The sequence below is a fragment of the Poecilia reticulata genome, linkage group LG13 (genome assembly GCF_000633615.1).
Source record: "Poecilia reticulata strain Guanapo linkage group LG13, Guppy_female_1.0+MT, whole genome shotgun sequence".
NCBI classification, from domain to species: domain Eukaryota; kingdom Metazoa; phylum Chordata; class Actinopteri; order Cyprinodontiformes; family Poeciliidae; genus Poecilia; species Poecilia reticulata.
In genome coordinates, this window is record NC_024343.1 from 32,201,697 (window position 1) to 32,215,656 (window position 13,960).

Below are 13,960 nucleotides of genomic sequence, written 5' to 3' on the forward strand. Positions count from 1 at the left end.
AAAACAGATCACATTTATCCGCTACGGCTGATGTTTAAAATAAAAAAGAACAACACTGAGGCTGTTTTCACATCTAACAGACTCGGTTCTATCTGGAACCAAAACTGCAACATTGGCTCCATCTTCCTCTGCTCCGAGTCAAACCAACCAAACCTGTTCCCCTCCTGGCCTGTGGGGGCGCTGCAACTGAAGGAAACAACAGGAAAACCTCACACAATTTCACAAAACAAACAAAAATGGAGTAGTGCCAGATTTTAGTGGTTGGAGGAGCCGTTTCTCCTGCTAGAGCTAGGCTAACATGTTTGTTTTGGTTTACCCAGAATGCCCTGCGCTGTAGTCTGCTTCCTGTTTTTGGAGCGCCTCTGGTCTGCTTAACGTTCACATATGCATTCAACCTGAACCAGAGTTCACTTCAGCCGAACCCAGACCGAGGTTTGTAGGATCAGAGTTAGCTTAGCATTCAAATTTCAACAGGAGTTACTTACTAAAAACAAACTACTATTTCTTGTTAAAAAGTTATTTGTAAGTTAGTTTTGTTTTATTTCAATTGAAATAAGACATTTGCACTAGAAACTAGACAAAAAGTAGCTGGTAAGATTTTGTGTTTTTGCAGTGTGCCCATTATTCTGCTGCCTTTGTTTTCTATCTGGTTAAATAAATGTTTAATTAAACAAATAATATGTTTACCATTTGGATTTGTCCTTCAGTTTCGGGGGCTGGTATCCGCTCTTGGACATGAGGAACAGAACCCTGCAGGAGGGACAGAAACGGATCCGTGAGACACGAACCAGCGGAAACTTAATGCTCCTCAGCAAATTATCTACAGCCGATTTTGCTTCTGGCAGATAAGTAATGGAAAAATGATGTTAATGAGCCTCAGTGGTGCAGCTGGTACACAAGTTGCTACATGTTCACCACGACTAAAAAAGAAACAACGGAAGCTTCATCTTTAATAAACTGTGGGTGCGACTCTGACGGCAGCTGGATATATTTATGCTCCTTTTTATAGTTTTCTTCTAACAATTCTCCTCCTCCTTTATTTTTATCATTCTTATCATTACCCAACAGACAAGTAGTAAATAATTCTTTAATATTGATTTTTTTTAAAATGCTAGTTCCACTGGCAGATTATTTTACTTAAAACATTTTTCACCTGTTAAAAGTGAAATAATCTGCCAATAGAACTAGAACAGTTTCATTAATATTAAGGAATTAAGATTTAAAATAAGCTCCTATGTCTTGTTGGAACGTTACTTATAAGGTCGTTTGTCTTATTTGAAGTGTACGAAGGTATTTACACTAGAAACTAGATTGAAAAAAAAAATACAGGTAAGATTTTGTGTTTTTGCATCGTTGGTTTAATTTACAAAAAACTTTTCAGGAAGACGTAGGATCCTATTTTAAATAAATAATTAATTAAAACTCATGAAAAAGTTCCAGTTCCAGTCATAACATGACATTTTCCCAGGTCATAAGTGAAATAATCTGCCAGTGGGACAAGAATTTGGTTGCTAGGTAACGGCCTGGACTTGACTGGGGTTGCTAGGTAACCAGTTGGGCTTGGCAGGGGTTGCTAGGTGACAGCCTGGACTTGGCTGGGGTTGCTAGGCAACCAGTTGGGCTTGGCTGGGGTTGCTAGGTGACAGCCTAGGCTTGGCTAGGGTTGCTAGGTAACCAGTTGGGCTTGGCAGGGGTTGCTAGGTGACAGCCTAGGCTTGGCTAGGGTTGCTAGGTAACCAGTTGGGCTTGGCTGGGGTTGCTAGGTAACCAGTTGGGCTTGGCTGGGGTTGCTAGGTAACCAGTTGGGCTTGGCTGGGGTTGCTAGGTGACAGCCTAGGCTTGGCTAGGGTTGCTAGGTAACCAGTTGGGCTTGGAAGGGGTTGCTAGGTAATGGTGCGAAGTCCATTGATTACCAAGTACTCTACCAGTGGAATTTGTACTTTTTCATCAACAATAATTATTTATTTAAAATAAGCTCCTGTATATTAGCTTAAGTTACTTGTAAGTTAGTTGGTCTTAATTCAGTGCTGACATATTTTCACTAGAAACGAGAGAAAAATACATAATAAACTTAAAAACCATAAAAAAATGGAAGCGTATGCATATTTCCCAGACATGCTAGTGCAAGTCAAAGCCCAGCAGAGGGCGCCGTTGCAGGAAACGGCGGCTCATCGGCGGCTCAAGCCTCCTGCTGTGAATCAATCAGCTGTTTGCTGGTGAGTGTGAGCGTTTATTCACCGCAGCGGGTGAATGTCGAACAGGGGCGGCTGCAGCTCTGCCAGCTCGATGGCCGTGATTCCCACTGACCAGACGTCACACAGCTCGTTGTAGCCGCCTTTAATCTCCACAGCTGCTACCTCTGGCGCCATCCTGTGGACAGGAGGGAGAAGACGAAAAGTTAGCCGGAACATTTTGAAAACCAAAATCTCCAAGTAGTTTTATTGGATTCTTGTAAAAATATCTCAATGCACTTGAACTAAGACAAAACTAACTTATCTTGTCAGGAAATAGCAGCTTGTTTCAAGATATTATTCCTTAATATTGATGGCAAAGTTCAAGTTTACTGGCAGATTATTTCACTAACAACACAGGAAAATGTCTTGTTGTAAATGAAATAATCTGCCAATGAAAGTGGAAGTTTTTCATCAACATCAAGAGGAATTATTGACTAAAAAAGATCCTATTTGTTGAAAAGTAAGTTAAGTTTTTCTTATTTCAAATGTAATTAAATATTTGATCTAGAAACCAGACTAAAAATATTTTGTGTTTTTGCAGTGTATGGTCAGGTATAAGAACTGGACTAATGGAAAGAAGCAAAGGTTAGAAGAAAAACTATAAAACTATTAAAGTTAATTTAAAAATGACTCTGTGGCTGTTTGGAAGCAAAGTGAACATATTGATTAAAATATCTTGTTTTAAGTCAATAATCCCTTTATACTGATATTAAAAAAATTATAATTTCGCTGGCAGATTATTTCTCTTAAAACAAAACATTTCTGCCATGTTGTGAAATAATCTGTCAGTGGAACTAAAACTTCTTTACAAAAATGAACAGTAAGGAATTATTTACTTAAAACAAACTTCTATTTACTCAAAAGTTACTTGTAGGTTCATTTTGTCTTGTTTAAACTGTATTAAAACATCTGCATTGGAAACTAAAAGATTTTGTGTTCTTGCAGTGTTAATGTTAATTTTTTACAAAAAGTTATTTGTGTAAATGTAACTAGTTATTATCTGCGTCTGCTTGTAAGTTAGTTTCGTCTTTTTCAAGATTTTTGCAACATAAACTAGACAAAAAAATGTTTGTCTTTTCTTTCCAATAATTGTAAAAGTCATGAAGAAGCCATCAGGTTGGTGTTTTCGTTTGCGGTTAAATCTTGCATTATTGTTTAGGTTGGTAATAAACTGTGGCCTAAGCTCATTCTGATTGGAGCTGCAGAGAAACGGCGGCGCGACTCACCAGTACGGCGTCCCGATGAAGGACATCCTCCGAGCCAGAGTGGCTGTGATCTGAGCCGAGATCCCAAAGTCAGCTGCAGTTAAACAGAAATAAGAAAAGACATTTAAAATCTAAGGCTGCGTTCACACTGCAGCATGAAGTGACACAATAACGATTTATTGTAAAACCAAACAACTCAAACCTGGACAGGTTTATTCTTACAGGTTATTTAAAAAGGAAATTTGTGGTCTGTGAGGTGGTTTGTTGCCCAGTAAATCCCTAAAATCTGACTTTTTATGTTCTCACAAACCAAGGCTGAAAAACGTATCATGATGAAAGCGTTTCACATCAGTTTTTATAGATAATTATTGATTAGTTCTTTTGTTTTAAATATCTGAAATAACGCCAGACTGATGACTTGACCGTTCCGGTTTTATCCAGGTTTCACTCCAGTCTTGTTTTCTTGTTTTTAAGACGTTATGAGGCATGAAGTGCAGCCTGAAGTGACTCAATTCCGATTTATTTTTGACGTAATGCGACCTGAATCCGATCTTTTCATGGCAGTGTGAACAGCACAGGTCGGATTCTTTAAGAATGTGACCCATATCCGATACGTGTCCGATTCAAATGTGACCAGAACGTTCAGGTCGCCTTCATCCGAACTGAACGTCACTGATTCTCAACAAATCTCATTATTCTGCTCCTGATACGCACAAGCGGGAAGAAAAACAACAATCATGACGGATTATATGAGGATTAAGTTGTTAATTTGTTGCTCCTGTTGGATAACAACTTCAAATATGTAAGCTAAGCTCCACCGTTAGCCTCCATGTTTACTTCCGCAAACTCTGAGCTCTTCTTCTTCTTCTTCTTTTTATGACGGTTGGCAGAACACTGAGAACGCTGACGCTATGGCGCCCTCTACTGCGCATGCGGGACACTTTCAGGTCGTTTGCCCGTTTACACGGCAGAACACATAGAGGAAGCATTTACTGGCAGTGTGAACGGCACCGGCAAAAAAATCTGAATTGGGTCACTTCAGGCTGCAGTGTGAACTGCTGCTCATTTAGCATCTCCAGCTGCTGAGGTCTGCAGCGTTCGCTCAAGCGTTGTGAGTCAAGTGAAAATAAGCAGTAAATGTTGCAAATGTTTGTGTTTTTGAAGTAATGCCACAATTTTACGAGGCAGCAGAGGTGTTGTGATGAGATCTGCCACCTTGGCGGTGAGTGACTCATGCTAACCACACCGCGACACTGCAGACGCTGCAAACTTCCACCTACCCAGTTTGACCTCGCCCTGATCATTCAGGAGGATGTTGGCACCCTGCAAGGAAAAGAAACGCAACATGAGAGCAGCTGCACCACAGAAACCTTTTCATTCTTCACAACTTCTCCCTCTATCTGCCCGGCGATCTGTGAGCGAAGCCGCACAGGACGGAGAGCGAAAATACACGACTGACGGCTGGAAACTGATTAGCTGGAGCTCAGACACCTGACGGTTTACCAGGAATGTTATTTCTGGACATCAGAACAGAAACTGTCTTCAATCTAGTTCTGCAAAAGCAGAAAAGTGTTTTCCAGGAAAATGTGGAGTTTGATTATTCAGTAGGAAGTTCTGCACTGCAAAAAAACCAAAATCTGACAAAATATTTTAGTCTACTTTCAAGTCCAAATCTCCTAAAACACTTGAAATATGAGAAAACTAGCCAACAAGTAACCTTTCAGCAAGATACAGGAGCTTGTTATGAGTCAATAATTATTGAACATTGATTAAAAAAACATTTAGTTCAAGTGTACTAAGATAATTGCACTAAACTAAACCAAAAGTACTTGTTTAGATTTTGTGTTTTTGCAGTGCAGGAGTCTGCATGTTTTAGCTGAATCTTAAGAAAACAAACGCAGAGTTCACGTAAACAGAATCAGGTTTCGACCGGCTGACCTTGATGTCTCTGTGGATTTTCTTCTGTGCGTGCAGATAGTCCAGGCCCTGCTCACACAAACACAGGAGACTTTTACTTTGAAGGTCCTTCAAAATATGCAAGGAAACCTGGAAAACAGAGCGGTTACCTGCAGCATCTCCCTGCAGATGTAGGCGATCTGTGGCTCCGACAGAGGGCCGGTCACTGCAGGACAACTTTCATGTTTAATCGTTACAACGAAACGCAGCCATTACGGCCTTCAAAATAAAATACATGAAGAAGGTGAATCAGTGGCTCAAAGGTGAACATGATGCTTTTTGTTGAAGCTGGTTTATACACAATGGAAAACGGAAAAACAATCTGAAAACCCGAAACCAAACTCTAAAACCCACAAAGCAAAAAACTGCAAATAAAAAATACTGAAATCAAAGAAAACACATAAAAATGAACAAAACAAACTAAAAACGCTGCAGACACGTTTTTAGAGAACAAGAAAAATGCCACAATTCGTAAAAACAGCAAAAAGTTAGTTTGTTTTGTTATTATTTGGGGTTTTGACCAGCTGAGGATCCTCTGCATCCGTTTCCAAATGAATAAAAAACAAAACTACTGACACAGAATCTGATTTTGATAAAAGATTTTTGTTTTAATTCAACTCTGAAGTCAATTAAAAATTTACCATTAGAGCAAAAATGTGCTGCAGGTTTCAAACCAAAAAAACAAAAACTGAACTAAACTAAAAAAAGTTTTCAGTTTTATTGAAAAACGATAAAAAATACTGGCAGATTCTTTCTGATCACCAGGATGAAGATCAATACTAATATCAGTAGAAGTCAAAGCTTCCCTGTGGTTTTAATAATAAGTTAACAAGCAAAACTACGAATGTGTATCAGGGAAAATGTAGAAAGAAAAAAAGTAAATATCCACCAAGAAACTCTGATATTTTTGAGAATAATCTCAGAAACGTTCAGAAAAAAACTTGGAAACTTCTGAAAAATTTAAACTTTTCAAACTCTGAAATTTTCAGATTTTTTTTTTCTCAAAATTTCTGAGTTTTTTGATGGAAATTTATTCCTTTTCCTTTTTGTCCCATCTGTCCTTAGAGCAACAGTGTACAAAATAAAGGCTAAAATGTTTTAATGCCCTGAACATGTTAATTTAAATTAGTGGAAAATTCAACTAATTACATTTTAGTTGCAATTTTTAAAGTTATAATTACTGGATTGAAACTTTTCCTCCATGTATAATGTCATCAATGCTTCCCTGTGTAACCAGTAATGCTAAAACTCTTTAAAATAAAAATCTATTCTCTATTCATTTAGAAATAAATGTGTTTGAAGACGTAATGGGGGATTTTAACGTTTTACAAAGAAGGGATTAAATAAAGAAGCAAACAGACCGTGGTAGATGTCCTGGAGGGACCCGCCGCCACAGAACTCCATGCAGATCCAGAGTTTATTGGCTCTGCAGGAGGACAGACGGCTCAGCGTTAGGGACTGCGTTCAAAATGAATAAATAAGCATCCAGAGAAACGTCCCACCGTATGTAGCTGCCGTAATACGCCACGATGTTGGGATGCTTGCAGCTCTTAACGATGACGATTTCCTGCTGGATGATGGAGAAGTCGTCTTCTGTGGAGACAGAAAGCCGCTTTCAAAATAAAACGCTTGCAGACTTTTTTTTTCTCCTGGTTTTCTCTCTGACCGCTTGGCAACAGGTGAGTCATCCTGATGGGGTCACAACTTGTTTACGATGAATCACGTTCTGTTTGGGCCTCGGATGTTTTTCTGCTCATCTTTAACGCGGGTGGAAGGTTTTTTTCCAACCACAGTTCCTCCTGTTTACTGATTACAACATACAGGCCTGGGGGGAAAGTAAGTGCACCCTCTTTCCATCATGCGCTGCAAAAACACAAAATATTACCAAATGTTTTTGTCTAGTTTATAGTGTAGATATCTTACTACACTTGAAATTAGAGAAAACTTACAAATAACTTTTCAGCAAAACAGAGGATCTGATTTGATTGATTACATTATATTATATTATATTATATTATATTATATTATATTATATTATATTATATTATATTATATTCCCATGTTAAAAGTTAATTTATCTGCCAATGAAACAAGTAATTGTTCATCAATATTAATAAATTATTTACTCTAAACAAGCTCTTATATCTGGCTGTAAAGTCACTTATTAGTTAGTTTTGTTTTAATTCAAGTGCAGAAACATATTTACACCAGAAACTTGACAAAAATACTTGATAATATTTTGTGTTTTTGCAGTGTAAGGTTTTAAAAGTTTGAGGATGGAACAAAAATGATTTATTTCTCCAAGTTCTGTAGACATTTAAATATAACTTATGGTTCCATCCTGTCATTTTCTACTAAACACAGAGAAAACAATAAAACAAAGAGCTGCAAAGTTTCCAGATCCAACAGTGGAGTTATGACAATACCAAGACGAAAATATAAATCAATTTAAACTTGACCAACATCAGCCGATGCCGACATTAATGCCAATATGCTGTGCATACCAAGTTATAAAGTGAGAAATTAAAAAGTCAGAGGGGTATTTACAGGGAATTTTATGAAAACTGTGATTTTTTTTGTTCGATATTTCCTCATTTCTCAGGTTATCTTCTCTGAATTGACGCGTCATCTGAAAGAGTCGGATGAATTTAGAGGATTTTAGTTTCTGGAAGCAGAGAAAATTATTTTCCAAAATGAAAACCGAGATATTTAATGGTTCGATGAAATGTTGATACAAAATCAACAATTAGAAATAAACTTCTTTATAAAGTAAATTAACATTTCACTGCATTCGAGTCTCTGGAAAGTTGGAAGACAGCAAAAGAGTCTGAAGGTCGATGAAGTTCTGAAGTTTTCTGCAAAGTTTTGCCTAAAATCACCTCAACTGAAGCAGACTTGGCCTTTTTATCCACATGACCAGGAACTGGAGACGGTTTTCAGTTTTTAAATATGGGTGATGCAACCAAATCAAAAACTCTGATGTGTCGGTTGCGTCTGACTGATGTTTGGTTGAGTGTCTGTCAGAACGATCGGCCGCCGTTCTGACAGACAAACGGCCCTGAATTCAGTCGACTTCCCCATTAAAACCAGCAGCAGGTTCTCACAATTTAAACTAAAAGCAGTGCATGATGGGAAAAAGGCACTTTGAGCAGCTGATTTTTACCCTTTTCCACACATTTATAACATTCAACCATAATAGTAAAGTTATAATACGAGGAATTTAAACTATGTTGTTACAAGCTAACGCAAACAGAAATTAACCACTTGGTGATGCAAAGCTGGAAAATAAAAACAAAAACAGTTCTAACAAGGACGGAGACATTTTTAGATGAAGCAAAAAAAAAATTAAAAATTAAACAATTTTTGAGAGCCGAGGAGCCTCAAGTACTTAAAGACTCAATGTTTGTCCTAAAGCTGCTCAATAAGTCAACATACAATTTTTATCACTTTATTAACTGCAGCTAACAATTATTTTAGTGTTGATAGTAGTTATTCTGACGATTAATCGTTTATTCTGACGATTAATCGATTATTCTGACGATTAATCGATTATTCTGATGATTAATCGTTTATTCTGACAATTAATCGTTTATTCTGATGATTAATCATTTATTCTGATGATTAATCGATTATTCTGATGATTAATCATTTATTCTGATGATTAATCGATTATTCTGATGATTAATCGATTATTCTGATGATTAATCGATTCATAGGATAAAAATATTGTCAAATTCTGCAGATTTTTCATTTAACCTCTTAAGCCTTTTTATACAATATTGGGGAAAAAACATTTAAAATGCCTAAAATTCAACAACAAAGCATTTATTTAATGATTATTTGTAGCAAAGAATCTATTTGAAACTAAAAAACACTTCCAACAACAAATGAAAAGCTCAGCTCTTTCAGATGGACCCAACATAAACTCAGTGAAGGGTGGATTATTTTGGGTTTTAACAGATTAATTAATTTATTTTTTACAGAATTTGAAGCAGGTGAAGCTAAAACTGCGACTCCAGGAATATATTTTAGACATTTTGTATAATTGTGTTCTTTTGCATACTAGATTTTTTTTAGTTTGTAAACTCATTATCAATTAATCGATTACTAAATTAGTTGACAATTATTTCACTAATTGATTAATCACAATTAAACACCAGTTAGATGCTACATTTAGCGCCTTGCAGTCAGTCTGAATGCTAATAATATTTCTGACCAGTTAGATTCACAAGGAGATAAAAGTAATAAAGAGATGTGGAAAAAAAACTGTCAGAAAAGAAGAAGAATAAAAGACAGAAAGGGTTAAAATCAGCTGATATTTTCACTGAAATAATTAGAAAAATGAACCTTATGACTTTTTTCTTTAACTCAATAATCTGAATTATTGCTGCTAATTTTTCTACTGTGTAACTTAAAAAAACAGAACAAAAGGATGGAAAAAATACCAATAAAATAAATTTGGATCCAGATATTTTTTGGCAGTTTACAAGAATCTCGGACGAAGTGAGTAACGCTGGCAGCCATGTTGAGTTTTTCCACTCAGAGGACCGACTGAGACGCACGCGGCAGAAAAGTGATGCAACTGCGGGGGCTCTGGTTGTTTTTGGCCATTTTGATGATGCAGTTTGGTTTATATTTCTGTCTCACTAAGAGAATAAAAACAGTCCAAGGTTTGAAGGTGCTAAAGCGTTTCTATTTGAACTAAACTGAGAAAAGAAACCAACAATTGCACTGAGTTTAAAACGAGTCTGAGGTTTTTATGTAGGCTAAGCTGCAACATAATCAAAGTTTTCTTAAAGACGCAGTACCTTCCCTTCCAACAAACAGAGAAAAATTCTTACCTGGCTCCATCTTGATGACTTTAATAGCCGCCAGCTCTCCATTCTGCTTGTTGCGGGCCTGAAAAGAATCCAAACAGAAACATTATTCACTGTAACCTGAGGTTTATGACAGCTGAGCTCATTGATGCCACTGAGTTTCCTTGTGCAACTGCAGAGTTCAATGTGCAGGTTTGCAGTCCAGAACTGTGGAGTGCAAGAAACAGCCCACAACATCGACTCTGTGGCATTATGAACACACACACACACACACACACACACACACACACACACACACACACACACACACACACACACACACACACTTATAGCAAGCGCTCATGCATACATATAGTCAAACACATGCATACTATGACCTTTAAAGGTGTGACACAGGGTGGTGTTACTTTTCTCTTTGCAGGATTGTCGCAGCAATAAAAAAAAGAAAAAAAATTTAAATTAAATCATTTTCTCTTTTTTTGTATTTTTGGTCTGCCAGAAAAATCTCAAACATCCGCCAGCAGATGCTAATAAATGACAAGAAAAACCTGAACATTGTAGACGAACGAGAAAGAAATCATCAGGAGTAAACGTTTTGATGTCAAAAAGTCAGAAATTTATGAGGAAAAAATGACAGTTTTCCATGAATAAAGACGTAAATTTATACATTTATTTATGTATTTCCTGACTCTGAGGAAATACATGTCTAAAAGGGGTCTGCAACCTGTGGCTCTGAAGCCACAAGTGGCCCGTTGGACCTCCCACCATGGGTCCCTGTAACTGAACCAACTGATGTAGAAATAAAAGCAAATGCAGTTTTCTTATTTAAAAAAAAGAATGACAGCAAAAGTATCCTCAATATTATCTTAGATCTATTTTTCTCGTCGTTATGTTGGAAAGTACAGTCTGTGCTGGTTTTGCATAACGTTCCACAAATATCTACATCCTCTTTTTTGTGAAGATTTTATGTTTTAATTCATTTTAAAACCTAAAATTAGAAGCAAACTGGAGGTTCCTCTAGTAGTTTTAGATATTGTATTTTTTTCTGCAGGTTGTGTAACATTAGCAGCTTGAGTTTGTTCAGCTGGACTGAAGGTACAAATGGCTTTTTGGATCATGAAGGTTGTTGATTTAGGAGATATTTCCTGCACGTTCTTTCACATTGATGTGCCGTGGCATTATATAAATAACTGATTTCATTTGACTGATAAAATAGTATGAAGGCACACGACTGTTATCTTGAAGTTCTGGGGCCACAGAAATAGCTGCAGTGGGCCAGATTTGGCCTGAGGGCCTCAGGTTTGACACGTGTACTTTATACTATCAGAGAATATCTCAGATTTATATAATATATTATGGCTTTAATCGTTAAAAATTATCCTGGTTTTGTTGCAAATTCACAAATTTTCAACATCAGAGAATCATAATGTTTTTTCTTCTAAATATGTGAAATAAATATAGAAATTTCCAAGTTTTTAAGCAGAAATTTTTCCCATTCATGAGCCCTAATGCTTCGTCGTCGAGTGCTAGACCTTAAAGTAAATGCCAGACTTTAGGTTTTTCTCAATAAATCAAAGCACTGGCTAGAAGAACAACACTGTGAACAATGACAATTTGATGTAGATATGTGTTTTTATGCATTTCACTTGAAATTTTCTAGTACTTCTTTATATGTGTTATGAATTTTGAATTCAGTTTACTTGCATCAAAAAGAGTAACGCTCTGTGTATGTTTCATCAGCTAACTGATAAAATGTTTAGTTGCACTGTCCCTTTAAAAACAAATAAATAAATAAAAACTTGATTAGAATTTTTGTTTAAATAATGAAGCACCATCGGAATCTGCTACCATCGGAATCTGCTACCATCGGAATCTGCTACCCACTAATGCCTTTAGGTCAGGGGTGGGAAACTCCAGGCCTGGAGGGTCGGTGTCCTGCGACCTTTAGATGTGTCTCTACTTCAACACATCTGAGTCCAATAATAAGGTCATTAGCAGGACTGTGGAGAACTTCACTGCACTGAGGAGGTGATTCAGCTTTTTGACTGAAGCATGTTGAACCAGGTAGACATCCAAGACTTGCAGGACCCCGGCCCTTGGCCCTCCAGGACCTGGATTGCCCGCCCCTGTTCTAGGTTTTAGGTCGACAGTAAACCTAAAACCAGAACAACAAATATCACAAGAAAAAGAGTAAAACAGTTTAAATTAGCAATGAATTTCCACTAAAAGTGGGTGCATAAAGCAGAAATAACTACACATTTCACACATGGCAGAGCAGCCCTCCCACAACAAGCAAAGGAAACACCGATTCACATTGTAACTCCTTAAATAGAAAACAGTCATCTGCGTACGCAGCCAGCCAGTTAGGGCAGAACAAGTTGCACAGAGCGAAACGGAAACACAGAGAGGGAGTTTTCAAAACACCACTCATGGCATTTAAAGCTCACGTTTCTCCAAAGTAACAGATACTGTAAAAGTCTTGAAAGAGCATAAACGTCATCGTCAAAACAAGAAATTCAACCTGAATCAACTCCGGTCTTCACATTCATTTTGCCACTTGGACTGTAACTTTTACATCATGGTAAAACACCTTTGTCAGCCGGCTGAGTTAAATTAATTTTGTTATTTAAAAAGAGAACGTGGAACATTTCAGGGACTCGGCAGGAGCAGCGGCCAGCTCCGCATCATGAGCTTGATTAGTCGGAAAATCGGCGCCGTTTTGATGCAATGGAAGCTGCAGTTGGTTTTCTGTTTGTCCGCTTTAAGCGTTACTCTGACATTAACATGGAAAGTTGTTGTGGTTTGGTCGCAGTGGGGGGGTTCACAATAAATTGCATCAGACAAACATTTACATCATTTCACCGTAGCTCAGCTTCAATGTTGCCTCACTGACTGAACTCCAAGTCAAAGACGCGTCTACATCGTGACTTAATCTCATGTTTACAAAATGGAAATCTGATCAAACTACAAATATCTGAGGTGTACAACTAAATTTGATTAATATCCGAGGCTTATATATGTAAATTTTACACAAAAACATTTGGTGGAACGTTTTGGTTGGTCTTTGGGTTTGATTTGTTTCCCATCAAACTTAAATTGACAAAATGTTTCTGAAATGAGATGAGAAACATACAGATTATATACAATCTATTTTTCTCCAACTACAAATAAAACAAGGTTTTATCTCTGTATGTAGCAAAAGAAATAAAATGCCACAGAGTTCAAAACCTTTCTGCTTGTTTTAATTCATGATTTACTGTATTTATTACATGAATAATTCATAATTATCGGGTGAATGAAATAAAAAAAAATGAAAGAGATGAAAAACAGGATCACAAATTTATCGCCATTGCAATGTATCACAAAGAGCTGCATGGATTATAAAAAGAGTTTCCTAATTATTTAAGCACAACACTGTGGTAGATTTGGTGACAAACAGATTAAATATATTTCTAAGGTAAAAAGGTGAATAAGAGGAGCTGAAACAGGATCTTTCTACTCCAACATAGACAGATGTTGGAGTATATCCCCTACTCCAACATCTGTCTAAACAGAAAACCAGACAGAGATTTAAAGATGGCTACTGGTGCATTCCAAATGAACAGAATGAAGCTACAGCATAGCTACTGCGAAGCTACAGCGAAACTACAGCGTAACTACAGCGTAGCTACAGCATAGCTACTGCGTAGCTACTGTGGAGCTACAGCGTAGCTACAGCGAAACTACAGCGTAGCTACAGCATAGCTAC

The 13,960-nt window shown here is 37.2% G+C and overlaps 1 protein-coding gene across 3 annotated transcripts in view; it reads right to left on the reverse strand.

The window, feature by feature from the left end:
* map4k1 (mitogen-activated protein kinase kinase kinase kinase 1) overlaps positions 1 to 13,960 on the reverse strand; it is a 51,162-nt gene that overhangs the window by 16,108 nt on the left and 21,094 nt on the right. For all 3 annotated transcript variants that reach the window (XM_008426664.2, XM_008426665.2, XM_008426666.2), the window contains exons 2-10: positions 10,237 to 10,294; positions 6,898 to 6,988; positions 6,757 to 6,821; positions 5,506 to 5,561; positions 5,378 to 5,425; positions 4,720 to 4,762; positions 3,461 to 3,533; positions 2,239 to 2,370; positions 688 to 750 (exon numbers count right to left, since the gene is read on the reverse strand). In XM_008426664.2, coding sequence (XP_008424886.1) covers positions 688 to 750; positions 2,239 to 2,370; positions 3,461 to 3,533; positions 4,720 to 4,762; positions 5,378 to 5,425; positions 5,506 to 5,561; positions 6,757 to 6,821; positions 6,898 to 6,988; positions 10,237 to 10,294 — 629 coding nt within the window. The remainder of the gene's footprint in view (positions 1 to 687; positions 751 to 2,238; positions 2,371 to 3,460; positions 3,534 to 4,719; positions 4,763 to 5,377; positions 5,426 to 5,505; positions 5,562 to 6,756; positions 6,822 to 6,897; positions 6,989 to 10,236; positions 10,295 to 13,960) is intronic.